This window comes from Artemia franciscana, chromosome 13, assembly GCF_032884065.1.
Source record: "Artemia franciscana chromosome 13, ASM3288406v1, whole genome shotgun sequence".
Taxonomy (NCBI): domain Eukaryota; kingdom Metazoa; phylum Arthropoda; class Branchiopoda; order Anostraca; family Artemiidae; genus Artemia; species Artemia franciscana.
The window spans coordinates 7362641-7386037 of record NC_088875.1 but is presented as its reverse complement, the minus strand read 5'-3'; the positions used below and the strand labels follow the sequence as shown (position 1 = coordinate 7386037).

General features: G+C 34.0%; 1 protein-coding gene across 3 annotated transcripts in view; it reads left to right on the top strand.

Moving 5' to 3' along the window:
- LOC136034468 (zinc finger protein 423-like) overlaps positions 1-23120 on the top strand; it is a 52797-nt gene extending 29677 nt beyond the window's left edge. For 2 of the 3 annotated variants that reach the window (XM_065715661.1, XM_065715663.1), the window contains exons 2-5: positions 9043-9121; positions 12749-12864; positions 14260-16695; positions 21319-23120. In XM_065715661.1, coding sequence (XP_065571733.1) covers positions 9043-9121; positions 12749-12864; positions 14260-16695; positions 21319-21495 — 2808 coding nt within the window. In that variant the 3' untranslated portion in view covers positions 21496-23120. Of the gene's footprint in view, positions 1-9042; positions 9122-10420; positions 11635-12748; positions 12865-14259; positions 16696-21318 lie in introns of those variants that run through there. The other variant, XM_065715662.1, reaches the window with a different exon arrangement.
- The last annotated feature ends 277 nt before the right edge of the window (positions 23121-23397 follow it).

The window sequence follows — 23397 nt, the reverse complement described above, 5'->3', positions numbered from 1 at the left end:
AAAGGTACTTGTGTGTTATGGCGACCATACTGTTGTGCTTGTTCTGTTGTAAAACCTGTTTCTCTTTGTGCAGTCGGAAATAATTAGCTTAGCCTGAAGCCCTGAAGGAGATAAACTACTATACAGGTATATTTAAGTAAATATTTAATATATAGAGTTGGTTAGGAACTTGATGTAATGCGTTCTGGACGGCCTGCTTTCCATTACTCTCTGTAGTAGTTTCCATAATTCTTTTACTAAAATATTATATTTTCATTATGTTTAGGTATATTTCATTATGATTAACCTAACTTCACTTCTTGAGTGTGGTCACTATAATACATAAGTACCTAATAAAAGTCTTAGTCTTTGAGCCCTGATGAATGATTTTCTGTTAATCTTTAAGATACTTCCCCTTTCCTACTATCGTTGCAATTTTCAAATGACTCGTACAAAATTATGGGTGGTATAACAAAAACATATAAAAACAAATTAAAGAAAATGTTTTAAAAATATTTAAACATATTTTAATAAAATAATTTCAATAAAGATTACTAAATTTTAATTTTATTAATAATTATTTTAATACAAAACAAAAAATAACAAAAATATATGGCTGGGTACAAGTATATACCCACGCAAGATGGCCTGCTTTCCATTACTCTCTGTAGTAGTTTCCAAAATTTTGTTACTGAAATATTATATTTTCATCCTCTTTTAGTGTATTTCATTATGATTAACCTAACTTCACTTCTTGAGAGTGGTCCTCTTTCCTCCTATCTTAGCAATTTCAAATGACTCATAAAAAAATTATCCAAAAAAGGTTCTACTAAATATTTGCCCCATCCCCCTTTCGTCTTTTCATCCTCAACTCCTAAATTGTATTCGTGTCTTTAAGCAGAGATATGCCAAGCTTTTATTCCACCCACATAAGCGTTTATTTATACCCGTTACATATCATTGATTACGCACAACTTCCTGAGCTCTCTGAACAGGTAGCAGTTGAAGATAAGCACGTGTTTTTCGGGTCAAAGATCAGCAGTTGAATGGTAATTTAAGAAAATTAACTTTACCCGGTTGCAAGTGCAGCAGAGCTTCTCCTGTCTTCCTGACTATGTGCGTAACCAGCGGAAGTCTGAAGTCCAGGCTTAGTTCTCAAAACCACTAATTGAGAAGATAACTAATTAACTTTCGAGATCGCTCTTATAAGCTTCCTCTCTTTGTTTCTGAGTCACTTGTTAATAAAACGACATCCGTTCGGCCATAAAAAAAAAAAATACGTTTCCGATAGTTTTGGCAATAGTTACCTAAGTCTAACCAGGGCGCTCGGAATTGTGGAAGTGGAAAACTTTGTCCCCCTTAGAGGAGAGCAGAAAAAAGGAAAAATCGGCTTCAGTTTTTTTTACCTCATTAAGGGCCAAGTTGGCTGCGATACAAAGCTTTTTCAAGCATCTAAGATAAATAAATGAATTTCCAAGTAAATTTACTACTCAAATTTGTTTATGAGAGCGAGGATCTGTATCAAACAGTTCGTGGTACCGAACTTTAAGTAAGGAAAGACCCGGCTCAATAGTAATGGAAACTTTAAGAAACGGAATTTAATGATACGTCAAAAGAATCAAAATTTTGTCCTGATTTCAACTATATAAATTTATTTCGAAAACACTCCCTAAAAGTCAAGTGATCTTAATGAAAATCACACCGTCAGATTCAGCGTATCAGAGAAGCCTACTATATAGGTTTCAAGCTCGTATCGGCAAAAATGGGGAACTTTGTATTTTTTGCCAGAAGACAGATTATGGATGCGTTTTTATATTTGTTTGTTTGTTTTGTTTTTTGCTTTCCTCAAGGATAATCGTATCGATCCACTGGTCCTAGGATACCGGGAGAGATTTCATTCGAAAGAAATTAAAAGTTTTACTGCCCTTTTTAAGTGACCAAAAAAATCGTAAGACAACTAGACCCCTTCCATTGCCCCTTTTTCCCAAAATCATCCAACCAAAATTTTGAAATAGCTATTTTGTTCATCATAGTTAAAAGGCATAATAACCATGCCTCTCGATATAACATGATCCCCCCACAGTCCTATGAGGAGGTCTTTAAGTTATTAAATTTGCCCGTTAATAACGTTGTTAAAGTTTTTTAGTACTTTTAAAGAACCGTCTTATTGTTCCAATTAAATGGCCCTTGTGTTTCAGGAGTCATTCTTAAAGAATTGAAAAACAATTCAAACTTTAACATAAACAGCAAGGTTTTGAAGAGGGGGCAAACCCCTTAATATACGGAATAATTTCTGTTCGTTCTAAGTTTTAATATTGCTCCTACTTTCAGTTGAAAAAACTTTTTATTTTTGTTTTTTTTATTTAATGTCTGATCATTTTTTTTTAATGCCAGGAAATATGGCCCTACCACCACGGAGAAACCCCCTCCCCACGAAAATATCCTCTAGACAATTTCATCCCGGTGAAAATTCACCCTGGACAATTACTCTTAACCCCTCCGCGCGTAAAATTGAGACGGAAAAAAGAAAGCAAGACATATAAAAAGAATTCTGGCAAAATCCCGCAGTGCATAATTTCCCCTGACAAGTTCACTCCCTGGAAACTTCTCTCCCCGTGGAAAATTCCCCCGTGGAAAGTCCACCAGCAGAAAATTTGCCCCCCCCCCTCCACCTGAAAATGTATGCATGTATCCCAATAACAAATACTATGCGTAAACAATGGGCAAACTTTACAACTTAAAGAGCTTTTCCCTAAGGCAGTGGAGCGGGGGGTCATATTACACCCAAAGGCATAGTTATTGGGCCTTCAACTATGACGAACAAAATGGCAATCTAAAAATTTTGATCGGACGATTTTGGGAAAAAGAGGTGGGAGAGGGGGTCTAGTTGCCCACCCCCATTTTTTGGTAACTTAAAAGGGCACTAGAACTTTTAATTTCCGTTCGAACGAACCCTATTTCGATATTCTAGGACCAAAAAAAAAACAAATAAACATACATCCTTGATCTTTCTTCTGGTAAAAATAAAAACAAAATTAGACCATTTTTGTAGATAAGAGCTTGAAACCGTTATTGTGGTATTCACTGATACGCTGAATTTGATGATGGAATTTTCATTAAGGTGATTTGAATTTTAGGGGACGTTGCCCCCTTATTTCGAAATCAGACAAATTTTCTCAGGCTCGTAACCTTTGATGGGTATAAAATTGAAAATTTTTATATTTGAACTCAGCATAAAAAGCCGATTTGTTTGATTATTGATATCAAGATTTCGGTTTTTAGAGTTTCGGTTACTTTTGAGCGGGGTCGCTCCTTACTTATAGTTCGTTACCACGAACTGTTTGATAGAAACAAATAAAGTAAATGGTAGTTTCACGAATGTCTAAAGGTATCAAGTTGAAACTTTTAGGATGTATTAAGGAGAATTTTGAGCTGAACCAAGAGAGACTGTGCATCCAGACACCATAGTCAAAAGATTGTATCTGTAATATCTCAGGATCGAAAATTTTATCTCAATAAACTGTTCCCATAAGAAGTATGATCTGTCTACTTTAAAAAAATTTATGTGCATTCAACAGGGCCGTATCCTGGATTTTTTTGAGTTGGACAAACATTTCAAGGGGGGGATCAAACCTCTAATTATCCTTCTGGATAATGCCTTGTATACGGCTTTGTTATGTTTTTACGAGCCGAACAGAAATTTTGAGGGGGGGGTCAAACCCCCTAATGATCCCTCTGGATGTGGCCTTGGATGCAGCTTTGCTTTTTTTTCTCAGGGGTGATCGTATCGACCCATTAGTCGTAGAAAATCGGGAGAAGGTTCATAATACCAGGAATCGGACAAACATTTATAGGGGGTAAACTCCCTAATCTTCCCCCTGAATACGGCCTTGGCACTCAATAAGTTTTAATTCTCATGTGAACTTTACGCCGCTTTCCTGTGACAAGTTTAACAAACACCGTTTTATCCCTATTTCAATCCCTTTTATTCTTATGTCTGAACTGTTCGCCGAAAAGTAAGGTTGTGTTTCTGTTCCATTCTTCCTCGAGTGAGTTATACCCCGAAGTGGCAAATAATTTAATAATCTCTGATATTTTTTTATTTTACCTGCTAGATAATTACAGTAATGTCTTTGTTCCCAGAAAAACGGAAGAAACGGATCAGCAAAGCTAAAATCTTCGGCAGATTCCCATGCGTGTTTTTTGATTCGTCTATTAAAAACGAAATATCGTGTTCGTCATTACGATTTTTAACTGTTTTTGTTGTGGACTGACATCCTAAAAAATACCGTTTTGTACTTCAGAATAGCATACTCAAAACTCACGAAATGTGTTGAAATAGTGTTCTTTCTTCTGATATTGGTCACTAATAACCATCACCGGAGATTACCAGTTTTATACCAATTTGTGGCCTTTCTCAGTCTTTGTCAATTCTGCATCATTATGTTTTTAAATTTTTTGCGGCCTTCTTCTGTGGTAAATTTTTTAAGCTGATTCTCCTTACATTATATAAGAAAAAGGATTTTTTTAAAAAAGCTACAGAGATCGTTTGGATCAGTCCCATGAAAGAGGGTAATCTCTAGTAGATTTCCTTGCGTATTTTTCGATTCGTGTTGTGTTTGCCATTATAATTTTTAAGTTTTTGCTGTGGACTGGACATCCTAAAAAAAATACCGTCTTCCGCTTTAGAATAACTATAAAAAAAAAGTTGCTGAAAAAATGCTGATATACTTGGCTTTGTTTTTTACATGGGTCATCAATAACTTTATTACCAGATGTCAAGGCCGTATTCGGGGGAGGGGTTGTGCTTTAAACCCCATCCCTAAATGTTTGTTCGACTAGTAAAATAAAAAAATGGATGAAAAAAAAACGTTGACGCCTTTAAAAAATGTACCCCTGCCAACAAAAATACTCCCCCCCAGAAAAATATAATAAAAACAACAAACCCTGTGTATGGCCTTTCTGGTGGTTGAGAATTGTGAATCACAATCTAAAAATGCTTCTCTGAAAATATCAAATAATTGACAAGATGTTTCTGCCCTAAATTTGAGTAGTTGCTGTTCGTTCTAATAAAGAGAATATTTTGAAAAAGAGCAGGATTTCTATTAAATTTCTATCCTTATATGGTTTCGTACGTTCCATTCCTAAGGCTTCTTATTCATTCAGATAAGAATTCCCCCGAAGCTTAAGACTTCTTTTAAGACAACAAAACTTCCTGGTTCGATCTACAAGAGAAGACCTAAACACAATATATTCCGGTCTTTCTATAATTTTATAGTCGTCTTTCTTACAGTTCTAAAAGCAATAATTCTTGTATAATTATACACTATAATAACAATTCTTGTTGTAATGATAAGGTTAGTTCTTTATATAGTTCAAGCCTTTCAATAATTTTACATAGTATATATTTAATTCTTGTTTTTCTATAATTTTCCAGTTATTTTGCCTGATGTAAGCTTCTTCAACTTCTGCAGGGAATAGTTTTTATTTTGGTTATTGGTCTATTTTGATGTTTATGGTATAGTTCTAATGAAGTTGCATCGGCGTGTTTTCTGAATTGCACAAGTAGGTCTCTCAAAAACCAATCCAAAAAAGTCAACTTTTACATCTTAAGGTCTTAGCTTTGTTGTGCGTATGCGTAAAAAGTGACTATCCACATGGCCAGACTGGCCAAATTTGTATTTTTTAGTCAAATATACAGAAGGTTAAAATGAACAAGCCACTAACAAATACAATGCAAAATCAAGAAATTAAAACAAAAAAAATTGTATAAAATATAAATATGAAAGAACAACATTAAAAATAGGAAAAAAGGATGAAAAATGAGCAATTATGTTAACAAAAAAAGAATAAAATAAAATGAACTAAACAAGGAATCTGATGGGTAAACACAGGGGAAAACTATGACAGTGGCGGTTCTAAAACCATTATTGTAATAATTTAAATTTGGTAATAAAAAGCCCTAGTCAGGAGAACTTTCCGCTAGCAGCCTTGATTCACTTTCCAGGTCTAGCCAAATCTTCTAGTGAACATCGAACCGACAGCTTTCTGCTAATCGGAATGGCAAGCTAGGTCAGCTTCACTAGCCAGCTTGTGAACGACGTGCTTTAAATCTTAGGGGTTGTCTGCCAAGATAAAACCTACTTATCACGGTTTCGAAACCACTGGGCGTCGTTTTATCAACATTGAAGAAAGAGAAATAACCAATTAATTCGTCCAAGGACCACTAACCAAACCGCAGATGGTTAAAAAATTTCTCAGACGGACAGGAAGTTGCTGATCTTTAAGCAAAATTTTCCCCTGGCGGATTGACGGGAAGTGAATCATTTAAGACGAATTGATGATAATCTTGAGAAAAATTATCTGGTATGATTATGTATTTCAACTTGAAAATAGGTGCACTTATCGAAAAGAACATAGACTTGGAAGTAGTTGTGTTTTTTCCTCACTTTTACTCCTACTGACATTGTTTCGAACTAGATCCCACCCTTTGACAGTATTTTACATTGGCTCGTTCTTCATTCTAACACATCTATAAACAAACGTGATTTTTTTTTAACCTCCAAAAAAACTTGGAAAGCGATTTTTTTTTTTTTATCAGTTTAGATTGAAAGCGACCAGTTACTAATACCTGTCCCAAGTTGCAAGTTATCCCCTTTTACCTCGAAAACCCACTTCCATATTTACCATAGGATTCGGGTAAACAAAAATGGTTGAAGTATAGTCGTCCTCCCAAATCTAAAAGTCAATACCAGCCTCCTTTCTCCCCATCGAAATTAAGTACTAATTAAGTCGGGAGGGGTTAATTGGAACTTAAGTTTTACTGTCAGAGGTTCCAGATGAGACTTTGATTTAGTCTGACGCTCGAGGTCTTAACTAACTACCTAAGTTGTCTACATTTTCCTCACAAGGTTATTTTTCATATATATCTTAGGATTGGGATAAATACTGCTCGCTTAAATTTCGAAACTTTTCTCTCTAGGTCTAAGCTTTTCTTTATCCAACATCTACTCAAAGCTATGTCACGCTGTAAATAAAATCATAGGCCCTCAAAAGCAAAAAGTAACTAGACCTCCGTTGCCTGTGCAACGGGAAGTGTTGCAGCAACTGTGCCCTGTTCCTTAGGGCACAGTTGCGGAGCAACACGTTCAACTGTGCCCTACGGGACACAGTTGCGGAGCAACAGTCTCCATTATGTCCTTCAGAGGACATTTTTCTAATGCGGATTCGATTGTTATCTTGAAGCATCTTTGATATGGTTTTATTTCGAGCTCCTACTAAACTGAGTTTGGTAAAATTTTATCTCTAAAACGTTTACTTCCGAAACTAGGGCCGTCTTAACTTGACGCCAAACATCGAACGCAGAGTTTCTAAGAAAAAAACGGATTTATTTTTTTTTTATGGAAAACTGTTAGTAATTTTAGGAACTTCTCTGGAACTTTTTTACTCTGTTTCACGTTTCCCTTCCCTCTGAAAAATCTCAAATTTTTAACTCTTACCACTTCGGAGCTACAGGTCGCTGATCACGGTGAAAAAAAAAAAAAAAAAAAAAAAAAAAAAACTACGAAAGCAGTAGTGTTGCTCCGTAACACAATAAAAATGTAATAAAAAATGACACTTGCTGCCCCTCCTCAGAAAGCTGAAATTTCCACTTATTATGGGGTTGGGGTGGAAATACCAATAGGGAGGTCCAAGTTTTGTTGACAACTTCCAAGCATTTATTTTTTATCCCTATATAATGTGTTCTGTTTTGGTCCTTAAGGAGACGGGGAGCCTACCTTTCTTTGCGGAGGCCCATTTTTAAGTTTATAAGTCTATCGCTAGAACTGTGCAAAAGTATTGTTTTTCCTTGAAAAAATTAAAGTATTTTAAGTATTATTGAAAGTTGCTACTCGTTCATAATTCCACTTTTTAGATAATAAACAGGAAGATCTTGGGATTTTGCATTTTACTTTATGACAAGGACACACATGTGATATAAAGAGTTGTTGATAGTACTTATTTGTAACATTTGTTTCATAGGTGCACGGAAACATAAATTTTTAAACGTAAGAAACTCCCAAAAATTTGTGGAAACCTAGTATACTATTTGCTGTGAAATAAAAAAAATAATTGAACCCTCAAAGGTAACAAATATCTAAAACAGTATTTCAAACTTCAAAACATGCATAAAATAAAAATACAAAGTTTTATAAGAAAAACAGTTGTCCACAACTATTTCCCCATTGGGAAAGTTTACATATTTTGTATTTAAGCCTCAAATATTTTAATTATGTGCTCAAAATTCATAAACATTTTCAACATCATTTCTTATCTGTTGAAAAAATTCATCAAATATACTCATTTCAATTTTCCATATATTTCACGCAATTCCATCAATTTTCCACAAATAAACGTGTTTGTTGGTAGTAATTTCTACTAACAATTTTTCTTAGGACGTCAGAAGCAATCCCATAACACTAATATGTTCTTGTTCAGCTAATGGAAAATTATGAGGGGAAAGTTGACAATTTTTAATTATTATCATATATTAAATAATAATAATAACAATTATTATTATTATTATTATTATTATTATATTTGTTGCCTAATTATAATTAGGAAAATAACAATTTTCCACAAATAAACGTATTTGTTGGTAACAATTTCTGCTAGCAATTTTTCTTAGGATGTCAGAAGCAATCCCATAACACTAATACATGTTCTTTTGTCTTGAATGGAAAATTAAAAGGGGAAAGTTGACAATTCTTAATTATTATTATACATTAAATAACAATAATAATAATTATTATTATTATTATATTTGTTGCCTAATTATAATTAGGAAAATAACAATTTTCCACAAATAAACGTATTTGTTGGTAACAATTTCTGCTAGCAATTTTTCTTAGGATGGCAGAAGCAATCCCATAACACTAATATATGTTCTTTCGTCTTGAATGGAAAATTAAAAGGGGAAAGTTGACAATTCTTAATTATTATTATGCATTAAATAACAATAATAATAATAATCATTATTATTATATTTGTTGCCTAATTATAATTTTGGTACTTCCTTTTTAGGCCCCATTAAACTTGATGATTGCTTGTTCGAAAAATCAGACTTTGAACGAGTCTTTAACATCAGAGACACGACAAAGAGGTAAGTAGTTTCTGATTTTTTTTAACTATTTTTTTTTAATTAATACATTTTTTACTTTTTTTTAATATAGTTCTGAAGCTAGAGTCATTCTGTTCTTTGCTGGTTCTAAGGAACTTACTTTCCTCAGGAAAGTAATGCCTAAGACGTATTTCTTTCCAATAATTCGATGACAAAAAGTAAGCTTTATTTTCATTTGTTTTCATCCGCAACGGATATTTGTAAGCCAATCACGCAGTTCTTGTCTTGGGAAAGAGAGATAACCCCGCCTTTTTAGCACATCCTGTGTGAAAATTGAAGCCAATAAAAAGAACGAAGATTTTTTGTTAAAATATCCTTACAAGTAGACAAGAGTTATCTGTTTCACTTTTTCTAAGGATGAGATCCTTTTAAGATTTAAGTGAATTAAACTGGGCTGCAAAAAGCAATCGTCGGTCCCTTTTCGAAGCCCTCGGTTATTACATTTTTGTAAGAACAATCTTCTTCAATATTTTAAATGTTACACAAAATCTATGTTTAAGCTTGATAGGAAAAAATGGAATAGAAAAAAAATAAATAAATAAAAATAGAAAGGAAAGAAAAGGAAGAACAAAAAACAGAAAAATTGGAAAAGTAAAACACACTAAACATAAAAAAAAACTAAAGAGCGCATTCGGAGCACATACACGAGGAAGCAAAAAGAAGAGTAAGCAAAGACGAGGGAGCAAAAAGGAAGCAAGAACGATCTATTTTAATATTTTAAATATTACACAAAATAGTGAATTTACGTATAAGCTTGATAGGAAAAAAGGGAATCGAAATAAAACTAAGGAAATAAAAATAGAAAGGAAAGAAAAGGAAGAACAAAAAAAAGAAAGGTTAGAAAAGTGAAACACACTATTTCGGTTGTGCACATTCGGAGCACAAAGACGAGGAAGCAAAAAGAAGAAGAGTGTTTAATTTATATGAATTATCAATTGCAAAACCAAACATTTTTCATCCCAGAAAAATAAACCTTACTTTTAGTACCTCAATATTGATTGTTATTAAAACTGCCCACCCAAGAGATGAAGTTCCCTTCCCGTTTAAGAAGCTCTTTACAAAAAAGAATATTGTTGAAACTATCATACTCTGGCAAGATTAAATAAATTATTTTTATGATATTTGCAATTTTCATATAACAAACATTCATATAAATATAATTTTTGATGCGTTTTTTAAAGTTGTTTTTCGTTACCCTCCTCCCCCCCCCAAAAAAAAAAATACTGTACATGGTCTTGTCCCTCCATGACGTTTACTGCAAATGAAGGTCCACCAAGATCCTTTTTCAGGTATAAGAAGGGTCTAAGAAAATATATTTTCTGTAGAAGATTAAATCTACTATATAACCTACTTTCATTGCAACGCTAATACGACTACTTATTAGCTCATTAATGGCTTCATATGATAAGATGAATCTGGACGAAAGATGGAAATATCGACATGCAAACTTATTTGGACATTTGTTTTTAAAGTCGTCGAAAAGTTTTAAAAAGAACAAATAATAATTTTTGGGTAAAATTAAATCATTGAACAAATTGATATCAAAGCATGTGGATAAAGGGCATTGTAGTGTATTATACCTATAAGGATTACCTTTGTATATCTTACTCTATATAATTGGTAAGTTTTCGTAACCCCTAGCTAATCATGTCTGATTTCACAACGGGTAACTGAAGCCAATTATTCTAAAGTTATTTCCACAATCAGAGTCCAGCTGGTTTTTGATCTTCAACTAAGAGAATATCCTATTGTGACTCACGGCAAGAAGATTGAGTTTGAGCGTCTTAGGAGTTTTTTTCGAGGGGGACGGGGACTGCGCTGCTTTGCGCTTCGGAGAGGGTATTAGCATGTTCTTTCTTATAAACTAGTATATGCAACAGAGCATTTGCCCCTACCCCTCACCCCTAGATTTTTGCTCCCCCGAGATCTTGGAAAGTACCTTTTTTGGGTATTTTTATGGAAAATGCTGTTTTTTGTATCTTCGATGAAAGTGCCTTTTTTTAGTATTTTCATTGAAACATTAAAAAGAAACATAAAAAAAGCAGCCAAGATCATCCTGCCATCGTTGATTAAAAAAAAAAAAAAACTGTTTTATTTCCCCCTATACTTTTATATATCCCCCTATATTTTTATGGGCTGATATATTGGGTTTATTTAGCAGCTTTCTATTATTTAAAATTCCTATTGTGTAGAACAAACAAGTCTGACCAGAGAAGTCGGTTAGTTTTATCTCTACTTGCTTCACCACGTTAAGAGCATGACAAATCTTTAAATTTAAACTTTGGAATCATAACAGCCTCTGTCGCATTTTTTCTTGCTATTAACTAAATGAGATATGTTTAGGATTAGAGTTCACTTTTTTTTAACCGCTGATGACATCATTTTTATCAGCAGTTGATTAAATTTTAGCAACTCAAATACTATGACGAATCAGTTTGAAGTCAATCATGTTAAAATGAAGTTGAAATTGTTTATGAGAAATAATCTTGATCTTGGTACGTAAATAACAATTAGGCTGTTCACTTCGTCTTTAGATATTTAATTAGACAGTTCATGTTTCCAGGCACGTAAGTAGAAATTTAACTTAAAGGAGTAGAGCACAAAATAAAAAAAAACACAAAAATAGGCAAATTATGTGATCCATTAACAAAAAACTAAAAAAATATTAAATCTCAAACTTTTAAAAGAATATCGACAGGAATTAAACACCCCCTCCGTCCCTGTCTGTTTCAATAAATTGATGTCATTAAAAAGAGCCTTGGCACTAGGTTACTATTTAAATTAGGGGAATGGACAGTTACTGGATACACAGTTGGAAGTGTACAAGCACTTATTCTAAGGTCTTCCAGAAAAAAAATATTATTTTATGAAATAATTTGACGTTATGAAATAAAAGTATGGATTTAATTTTGTTGGTGATTTTGAAGATCTATCGCTGTTAAAAAATTTTCATTGAACTTTTCATCAATTGTAAAAATACGCAATATTCACGTAAAATCAAAAATTTTCAAATTTTTTTTACTTTTCCACTTCTTCAAGCTTGGGTCTTATTTATAAATTTTTCCTGTGAAAAGATCAAACCAAATCATCACATTTCACAACCAAAAGTTACTGGATCATCTATTTACAATATTGACTGGTTTCGTGGGAAAAGTTACTCATCCGGGACTAGTTTTCGCATTATGTATAAATCTAAATTGTCTTAAGGGAGGGAAGCCAAAATCTTGTATCTTAGTTAGTAAAGAATTTTAGGAAAATCCAACTATGATTACCCAATAACAGTGGATTTAAGCAGGCCTGATCTTAAAAATATTCTCTCTTTGTTATTGATACATTCATTGGTAACTATGCCGATACTCCTGTACACTGTGATTTTATGATTTTTCCTGCACAGGTGTTATTTTGGGACCAACCCTATGCACTCGCTGAGTATTCTGAAAATGTCCACATAAGAGCCAAATTTAGGGGGTCAGGCGCCCCTCGCTCACTTTTGAATGTTAGCTTCTGCTGGTGTGTCAATATTCTTAAATTAATGATTTTCCTGATACCCTAATTGTTTCCTACCATTATAATTGTTTTATATTAATTTTGATTAAATTTCGATTTTAGGTTATGGAAGTGATTTCTCCACAACAGAGAGGATTTTATCGAACAGTGGTAGAGATGAGAAAAAGTGCTTGGTTGGAGCACGAAAAAGAAAAGCACAGAAAGTTCTAAAGCACATGGTATATTAATTAATTAACATTTATTTTATCAAATAATTAATTAATACTAATCTGCATAGTAAGTAATAAATGCCCAATATGCCGTAAAAACAAATCCCCGTCTTAAATTTTTGATTTTCAAAACATAAACATAACATTTAGTTATTTTTTAATACAAAATTTAGTGTTAAAGTTATTTAATATTACAAATATTTACCATAATAAATATACAGTTTAGAGTTAGTATTTCAAAACGTTAGTCGAAACTTAGTTCCGATTTTCAAAAGCCTTTGACATAAAGTTGCCGGTCTATGATATAAAGATAGTTGATTATGTTAGAATTTAAAACACATGCAGTGTAATTTGTGATTTCTGAAGATTTACAGGTGTTCAGGGCCTTCCTTTCGCAAAAATATATGGGGAAGGGGCAAAAATTTTAATTTTTCAAGATCTGTGAGGATTCGTTTCTTTTTTTGTATTTTTCAACCTAAATACCAAAAAAGGTATATTTTTTTCAAATCCTGGATGGTTGGCAAAAAGATCAAGGAGAAATACCCCCCTCCTCTCTGATTAACGCTCGTGTAAGCATTAGAGAACACAAGATTTTTCATTTGCTCATTTGACTCTGGCCCACTCTCATCTCCCTATTCTTTCTTCTTCTATTTTTCTTTCTTTCTTTCTTCTTCTTGTATTCTCTCTTCTCTATAATTGTTACTTTAGGATTGTATAGAAACGTAAATATTATATAGTTTAAAGTAGTGTTTTTATTTATGGAAGATATGTAACATTTTATATTAACATGCTATATTTATAATCACATAGACTGAATACAACACAAAACGTAAGTCTGCATCACTCAGTATGAGGGGGAGGTTAAACTTGCAAAAACGTGAAAAGGTAATTCATATGTAAATACCTAAGAAATTACAGGGGAAACTCAATAAAACTGCGAGTTTGTAAGAGGGAGTTCTTCAACTCAAAAGACACCCCTCCTCCCACATACATTCTTGCAATAGAGTAATTAGCATGGCCTGGATAGTGGCTAAAACTACGACAAATTAAAATATGAAGCAAGTCGGAGATTGTCGAAGTCACCCTTAATTTGGATTAAAATTAACTAAAATTAATTATTAAAATTAATAGAAAACGATCTAAAAAAAACTAAAAAAAGGAGAAAATTCTGTATACTTTTACCAAAATATTTAATACTATCTAAAGTTTAATAATCTCGTGAATATAGATTATGTTTAAATTATTATTTCTTTTCCTCCTTTTTTGAGGTTTTAATTCTCTTTACGGAAGAACTTCTTTCTTCTTCGAACTTTACTTTTTCATGTGAAAGCTCCTTCCATTCTCAATTAAGTCTATTGATTGCAATTTTATCTGATTTATGCTATAATTATTCCATTTCAATAGGTACCGTCAGACCTGGAAAGAAGTATTTCACCTGAACCGGATACATTGAATATCTTTCCACCGATCCAAGGTCATTTAGACATGCGCTTGACAGTCTGTCATTATGATCAGCAAAGGAAAGGATCGGACAATTTACGAGTCTCAGACTCAGAAGTCTCCAGTTTCGATGGAGACGAAGCACGTAGACGAAGTGAATCTGACGAACTACGACGATATAATGAATATGATGAAAATCGCTATTTTTGCCATTCTCATAACTCAAGTTTCCCTAACGAGGACCAGCTTGCTTTACATCGGTATCTGTATCACCAGTTTGAGAACATTGAAGCAAATTTTGAAAATGGTGCCGGAGCATTCCGAACATTGCAGAAAATGCAAGAGTACAGCAGACTAATCGCGTCGACAACACTGCGCAGAGAAGAACATAAAGACCTTGCTGATATTCCATCTATTATCAGTGTCACATCTGCTGTTACAAAACAAAACAGTTCACCTCAAAGCTTTGATTCAGCAATTGCTTCTCCAGAAAGTTTTGCAGAAGATTCACAAAATCTTTCTAAGGCTGATGATGGTGATGGAAAAGAAGAAGAAGGAGATTGTGACCCTTATGCTGGACTTCTACGTGATATGAAATTGCGAGGAGAGTTTCCTTGTCGGTTATGCGAAATGGTATTTCCTAATTTAAGAGCCTTGAAAGGGCATAACAGAGTTCACCTACAAGCTCCACCTTATAAGTGTAACATGTGTCCTACATCAAGTACTGACAAATCAGCATTGATTCGTCATATGCGTACGCACAATGGAGACCGACCATTTGAATGTCGCATTTGTCAATTTGCTTTCACTACAAAAGCCAACTGCGAACGTCATTTACGAAACCTTCATGGCAAGAAAAATCGAGAAGAGCTGCGGGCAGCGATCATATTTCATACTAATGAAGAGGTTCCAGGTCCCCCACCTATTCCTCCTACTATCCCTGAGAAAAAAGAAGAAATGAAAGATTACAAACTTACAGACAGGTACAACTATAGATGTAACATTTGTAGCTCTGTTATCAGTGAAATGAAGTTGCGTGAACACTTATCAGTATATCACTTTAATTTCTCGCCTGATATATATTCTTGCTATCAAAAAATTTTACCTGATGTGGAAATGCCACCAACTAATGATTTTCAAGAAAAGCTTAGAAGGGTGCCAAAATTAGAACCAGCAGAAACTGCCGCCGTTAAAGTACTAGTAGGCTTTGGGAAAGAATTAAAACCTACCTTACCCGTACCCCCAAAGCCCCAACATTTTACTGTTTATGAAGATCCTCAAACGATTCCACTTGATCTTAGTATCAAATCTGAGCCACCTTCCCCAGTGATTGAGAAACAAGCTCCGACCCCTGTATTTCCATTCCCCTTCTTTGTTAACCCATATGCCAAAAACTGGAATAATCTGAGTCCAGCCCAATGGTCAGGTCCATTGGATATGTCAGGGTTCAAGAAACAGTCAATTCCCGACCAAACTGTTCCTTCTCCAATAAAAAGTCCCGAGACCACTGCTGACGAAAGTCAAGATATTCGTCTTGTTATGAAAAATGGTATCCTTGTTAAAAAACAAAAACAAAGACGCTATAGAACAGAGCGTCCTTTTGAGTGTGAGTTTTGCAGTGGGAGATTTACTCTACGTTCCAATATGGAGAGACATGCCAAACAGCAGCATCCTGAAGCATGGAATGCACGCATGAAGGGCAAAATTTACGAGTCTTTTAAAACCCCTGTCTTAGATGATGATGATCATGACTCATCTGCTGAAGAGTCTGACGATAATTTAGTTGTAGATGAAAACTGTAGAAACTATGAGGCAGTCCACGGTATACCCTCTTTAGATAAATTAGAGGCGCTGGCCAAAGGTCCCACATTACACAATGAGAAAGAGCAAGATAAAGCCATTAGTGACAAAAAGAAAAGTGCTTACTCTAATGCCCCTCACCGAGTTACCTGCCCTTACTGCCCCCGTCGGTTCCCATGGACGAGCTCTTTAAGACGCCATATTCTAACACACACTGGCCAAAAACCCTTTAAATGTACCTTTTGTCCCTTGTGGTTTACAACTAAATCAAATTGTGATCGTCATCTTGCCAGAAAACATAGCACAAGTAGCAGTAAAAAAATAAATAGCACTGGCTCTGACCACAGTGATGAAACCGAGAGCCACTGCTCCTCACCTAGCTCTGGAGAATTGGGTGTTATTGAATCTATTTACTTGTGTCATATATGTAGCAAGACATTCAATGAACAGCCAGTTCTCATTCAGCATGTGCAACTCTATCATCCTGAAGCATTTCAAACCATTGTTTCAAAGAATGACATTGAATTGGATCTTGAATCACCGACTGGTTGCCAAGATGAAGATAGCGAGTCGGCCCAAGAAGAGGAGCCTCTACGAAGGGTAATTTCCAAAGAATTTTCTTTTTGACAAAATAAAATAACTAGTATGACGGAGACCCAACCTACAAATATATATTTGCTTCTTTCTGTTAACTAAACTGTCTTTTTATGGGGCTAGTAATTTGGTTAAAAATTAGATTATAATTACGAAAAATATAAACAATATCCTGCAGGGGGGCTGGGCTAAATTTCAAACATTAATGTGAGGCTCAGAAATGTAGAGTTAGTTTAGCTCAGGGGTTTCCAGCATATGGTGCAAATGCTTCTAGGGGAAAGATACAAAAAAAGGGGTGGCAATCTGATTTCTTTTTCCTATCAGAAGGTTGGACTAAAAAAATAATACAAAATAAAAAAAGATGTGGATGGGATTTTAGAAAAAAACTGCATTTTTCTGATTGGGTATGTATGCAAGATTTGAACACCGGGGTTAACTGCTTATTTGTTTAGCTGCTATCAACGTTTTATGTTTTTATGAGCTAGTTAAAAGACTAATATTGGCCAAAGCATTTAGTGGTGCAAATTGGAAGTTAAAAAAAAAACATAAACGAAATGCCAGAATAGATCAAATAGAGTAGAAGGTTGATGCTACAGCAAAGAAAAAATACCATTTTTGACTTGTTTTTCTGACGAGTTTTTAAAATAATTTAGAAGAAATTAGAAAAGGAAGCCTACACGAGTAGTTTTTGGCAATTTATATATGATTTGTTTCTAAATATTTTGAGTTTGTTTTTCGGACGTGCATTTAAAATAGTTTGGGAGAGATTAGAAAACAAAGACTTCAAAAGCATTTTCAGACTACACATATATTATAAATGACTACAAATACTATTGGCTACATACAATAGACTACAAATATATATTCCTTAACATTTTCGACTTACTTTTCTGAAGAGTATTTAAGATAATTAAAAAAAAGTTAGAATTTTTACTCTGTTAATGCAATATAAATTTTTGAGTGCAGAAATTTATTAGAAAGATTATTGATTCTTATTGGCGGTATTTGAACATGCTTACTATTTTTTCTCTGTCCGATATGGGTCATATTATATCTTATCATAGCTTTCGTTTTATCTTTTATTATTGAAATTGTATTATAAGACAGCAATTTTCCTTCTCTCCTTGAGATAAAAATTTGGAGTGGTTTATAAAACAAACTCTTGAAATGACATCAGCTTTTAAAGATAATCTGGAATGTGAGAGTCACCGTCACTTATCTAATTTAAATAAGGTTTTTATAATAATGTATAATATAATATGTATATGTATAATATGTATAATATAATATAATACAATATGTATAATATGTATAATAATGTATAAGGTTTTATAATAATGTTATGTTTTTGCATTCGTCTAAAACTCTAAGAAAATACTGTAAAAAATTGGCTTAATCTATATCAGCTCTTCTGATTGAATAAAGAGTTGAGTCTACAATTGTTTGAGCACTGTTCTTTGCAATCTATTACTAACTGTTCAAGGTTTTGGTATGTGTGAACTTGAAAACGAGGCTTTTGATAAGTAAATTCATTCTAAAGGCCATCATCTTCCTCTTCATTGTAAAAATTATCTGGTATTTTTAACAAGAGTTAGCAGTAGTGGGGGTGCGAATTGTACAAGTTATTTCTCAAAATCAACAGGATTTTAATGCATTTACTGTCTTTTTGTGACTTTCCTAGAGATTATTAGATTTTCAAAATTAATGCTGCAAAAATACAAAAAATTTACAATACGCTGAAATGTGATGGTTTTCTAATTTAGCAAATTTTTCTTAAAATATGAATCATTTCGAACGAGAAATTCGGTATAATCTAACCAATTCCACAAGATTTTACTAAAAAATGGAGTAAATTCGCTGAATATTTAATGTAAATCTACCGATACTAAACAATTCTATTACATTTACAAGTTATTTTATTGTAGATTCACCAGTTTACAAAATATGATTTTTTTTTTTTTTCTAGATCGATATGAGCATTATAAGGAAACCTCTGTTCTTTTCCCTTTGTAACTGTATCCTTGCACCACGAAGTTGAAGGTGGTTATGTTGTAGAAAATCTTTATTAACTATAGAAAGTGCATGTTTTTTTATTATCAGCAAAGTTTTTCCCTGGCTGCTATTCCCTGGCTGGCTGTTCTTTTCCCTTTGTAACTGTATCCTTGCACCACGAAGTTGAAGGTGGTTATGTTGTAGAAAATCTTTATTAACTATAGAAAGTGCATGTTTTTTTATTATCAGCAAAGTTTTTCCCTGGCTGCTATTCCCTGGCTGGCTGTTCTTTGTAACTGTATCCTTGCACCACGAAGTTGAAGGTGGTTATGTTGTAGAAAATCTTTATTAACTATAGAAAGTGCACGTTTTTTTTATTATCAGCAAAGTTTTTCCCTGGCTGCTATTCCCTGGCTGGCTGTTCTTTTCCCTTTGTAACTGTATCCTTGCACCACGAAGTTGAAGGTGGTTATGTTGTAGAAAATCTTTATTAACTATAGAAAGTGCACATTTTTTTATTATCAGTAAAGTTTTTCCCTGGCTGCTATTCCCTGGCTAGCTGTTCTTTTCCCTTTGTAACTGTATCCTTGCACCACGAAGTTGAAGGTGGTTATGTTGTAGAAAATCTTTATTAACTATAGAAAGTGCATGTTTTTTATTATCAGCAGTTTTTCCCTGGCTGCTATCCTTTTGATGGGGGTTGGAGATATTTTGCTTACATAGAATAGGGGACGTTATCTAACCTCAGTTAGGGAAGGAATTTCCGATGTTTTGGCCTTAGTTACCGGAATTGCTACCTTCCTGGCCCTTTGCTTAGCTTCTCCTGCTTTGTGTGTAAAATATGATTAAACAATGTAGTGGATTCTAGATTTATCGTACTAGGAGCTACATACCCTCCTCCTCCATCCCAGGCTATTCGAAGCCTTTCTCTGTATACACCACCCTCAAGAAATTTCAGTTTCCTTCAAATCTTTTCTTACAACCTCCTCCCACCCAATATGGGGATTTTTTCGCTTTTCGTTTGGTCATAGATGGTTGGCCGATAAGGACGAACTTGGGCAATCTGTTATCCTTATCTCAGAACCTGTCCTAGCCATCCCAATCTCTCGCAACAGCCCAAGAAAGCGATATTGAACCGCGTTTTTGTACAGCTTGCAGTTTGAAATACATTTATTTTATTTTAGTTACCCATCGGTCAGTCCGATGGGTTACTAAAATAATACTTAGAGAGTTTCTTTGGAAAATATATAGCAAATTCTCCTTTGTCTTTCGAAGCACCCACGCCTGACCAATGCCATCATTGTAGCTTCCAATATTCTAATCTTGGTTTGCAGACGTATCTTTCTAATCTTTCAAAAAAATTTCAACTATGAAAAAACTACCATGGACCTTTACTATTCTACTTGTAACGTTTTCACTGTACCCACAGTCTTTACTAATAATAATACCTGGGACAGTGAAGCTACCCACGTGATCGATCTTCTCGTTACTCAATATCACCGTTCTTCACCTTCACTAGTTCCTGGAGTTAGCGACTTGTCTTCTTAGCATTAGTTTTCAAACCTATTCCTATTTCCCGATCTGAAAGCTCAAAGGAATTCAGTCGTTTTGCCAACATTTTCATCTAGGAAGCCTTTTTGAAATTTCTCAGAAAAGTGTGTGAAAAGTGAAAAAGCAAGCAGAATCCCTCTTCCTCTACTTGTCCTTCTAGGCATAGCTTTAGTTCCACAAAGAACTTTTAAAGGCTAAGTAATCTATCAGATGAGAGAAAGGTTGAAATGGCTAGGAAGTGAACGGATGAAGGATAACAGATTACCCGAGATGGTCCTTTTCAAACGAAAAGCAGGTCATCCCTGAATGAGATAGGAGGAGGTCACTAGGAAGGATTTAAGGGAAATTTGAACTTTCTGAGACAGTTTGAAGAGGAATATTTTGAATAGATTGGGATGGAGGAGGGAGAGTGCGTAGCTGTTCTGGCTTTAGGCGGCTTAGCGCTGAAGCGAGTTGTTATTAGTAATAGTAGACATCAAATCCAGCAATCCATCACTTCTTTTATGACCAAGTTCAGAAGCTTTAGTATAAAGAGTGGCAGGGATTGGATGTCGGGACGGCAGCCACTTTTTATAAAGGATAATTTATATTCGTTTTAGCTTTTAGCGTCACTTTGATTTAGCGTACTGGTAATAAACTGTTCTCAAGCATTGTCTAATAGTAATATGTTTTTGTTTCCTTTGTCAAATTCATCATACATCAGACTGATCAATCACATTGCAAAACTACTATTCTAAGCCTGCAATTAAAAACAAAACTGTCTTCAATTTTCGCCCTGATTTGAAGTCATAAAAATCAAATTGGTCAGTAACTTAAAAGCAATTTTTCTCCTGCTACTGAAAAAATATATTTTTACAAAATAAAAATGAAAGTGTAGGGTGATCCCGATATAAAAATCAGCCTCGATTAATTGTAAAATGAGTCATGACGGCCCCTTGGTTTTCTGAATCTTGAATTTTTTTTGAATAGCGGAGCATAAGAATTTAACTCTTAGTTCTTAGTGCATTTGGACATAAAAACATTAAAAAAAGATGTTTTTTGATGAAACATCATATCATCCTTCCTAATTTAGATGTCTTTTTTTAGTTAACCTGCGCTTTCTGTCCACGGTCCTATTGGTCAGTATCGGAATTTCGTCTACACATGGAGCAGCACAGCAGGAGTGAACAGCTTGCATCAGATGGTAGTAGAAATTTTGCTTCAAGAGCAGAATATCAGTATAGTGAAAAAGATCACGAAGAAATGTCAGATTTTACCTCTTAACCTTGAAACTTGCTTAAAGACGAGCTCCTTCTAACATAACCTTCGTGGGACTCTTTTCTGAATAGTTACCAAACAAGACTGAAAGACTCTTTGATCTCCAGGAATGCCTCGCGTTACTATGCATTGATGTCCTAAATTATTTTCTTTTTTAATGACATACCTGGTTACCTTATACAAGAGAATTTACCTTCAAAAGTTGAGATTGTAGCTTGATATTTTACCTTCAAAGGTAATGGTTGGCAAAAAGGAAATCTTGCAACCCATCCCTTTTCTGTCAAGACCTAGTAAAAGACGAACTGAGCACCCGTGCTGTGATTGTGGCTAAAACGAAGTTAACGAATTTTTAAATTGTACCTGTGGGAGAAGTTGTACATGCCGAAGAATTGCTCCATCGAAGCTTAAAGGCTTTATGTCCATTTGTGTTAACTATTTACATTGTGGTGCACTGTTGTCATTCCAAATTGCTGTTGACACTTGTCACTTTCCTAAAAGATCTCGATTTGTAAATATCAAAGAGTTGATCTCTTACCTATTTTTTATTTAATGACGGGTCTTTTATGTTTAATCTAAAAAAAAATTGTGTTAGTTACTTCTTGCTTTTATAAATGTTATCTTTCATGTGTACTTTGGAAACATGTACAAATTCAAAATTTTGGTAACTTGCAAGAAAAAAAAAGAAAAAAAATACATAGCAAGTTTTAAACAGGATTTGATATTGTCCCGAGCTTGCTCGACTCTGATACATATACGATTTATATTCATAATCGTACTCCACTTATTCGACTGAACATCCATTTGTCTTTCTTTATTTTCTTTTTCGAAGAAAGCAACGTTTTAAAGGAACCGTTCCATGTTACTCTTTCTATTTTTTGCTGATTTATTCATTTTATAAGGGCTAGATTATAGGCTCATGGGTAGTTACCATTTATGAGCAGCTGTGTGAGAGATTTCTTATAACTTAAGTAGATTAACTTTCACTTGTACTTCCCCTAAAGCTCATGAGTGGAGTTCATAGGACACACCTTTAATATTGATGGATTTTTAAATAAACATATCATAGCATTAAAAACGTACATTTAATGATCACAACCCCAACCATGTTACGAAATAATCAATTCAAGGAAGGGATATTAACTGATGGCGACGGTCTGTTGAAGCATTCACATAATGAAAAAATCTTGCTTAGCAATTAAATAATTGAAAAATGTAAATTTCACTTATTTTGGCTAGTATTTTGGAAAAGGGAAGCTCAAGATTTATAGCCTCTTCTCATTGGGTATGTTTCGTAGTAAACGCCAATTTAAAAGATTTATCTAGATATTGCTGTAAATGAAAAGAATTTTAGTTCAGAACAATTTTCTTGACCATGCAAATGGACATTTACTACCTGTATATTATACTCTGTAATTGATTTAGGTTCCTCCTCCTCCCAAACATTACTGAGTAACTACCCTCTTTATATTTAGCACGATCTCAATGTGTATAGGCAGAGTTGTATTTTTTCGATGTTTCTTAGTGTTGCCTTTTAGTTCCTATTCCTTTTTGACCATGTGCAATCATTTTTAGATGTATATACGAAGTTCCGTTTTGAAGGGAAAGTGAAAATAAATTCCTTGTTAATTGAGTTTCTAAGCTATTATATTTTGTGTTTAAGAAACTAGGTCCTTACCTTTTACTTTTACATACTGGCTTGAAGGTAGCATTGGTTTTATTTCTGTTCTCTGCCATAGCCAAAATTCGCTACAGTTATAGATATAGTGCGGTCGGGAGGGGACAAAACAGGGGGTTTAAAATTTATAGGGACGTAAAATCAAGGGGGAGAAACAGTTTGTTTTTTAACGTAAGAATTTACATTAGAAGTCTAATGCTTTCTTTTATTTAAGCTATAATCTAATTTTTTAT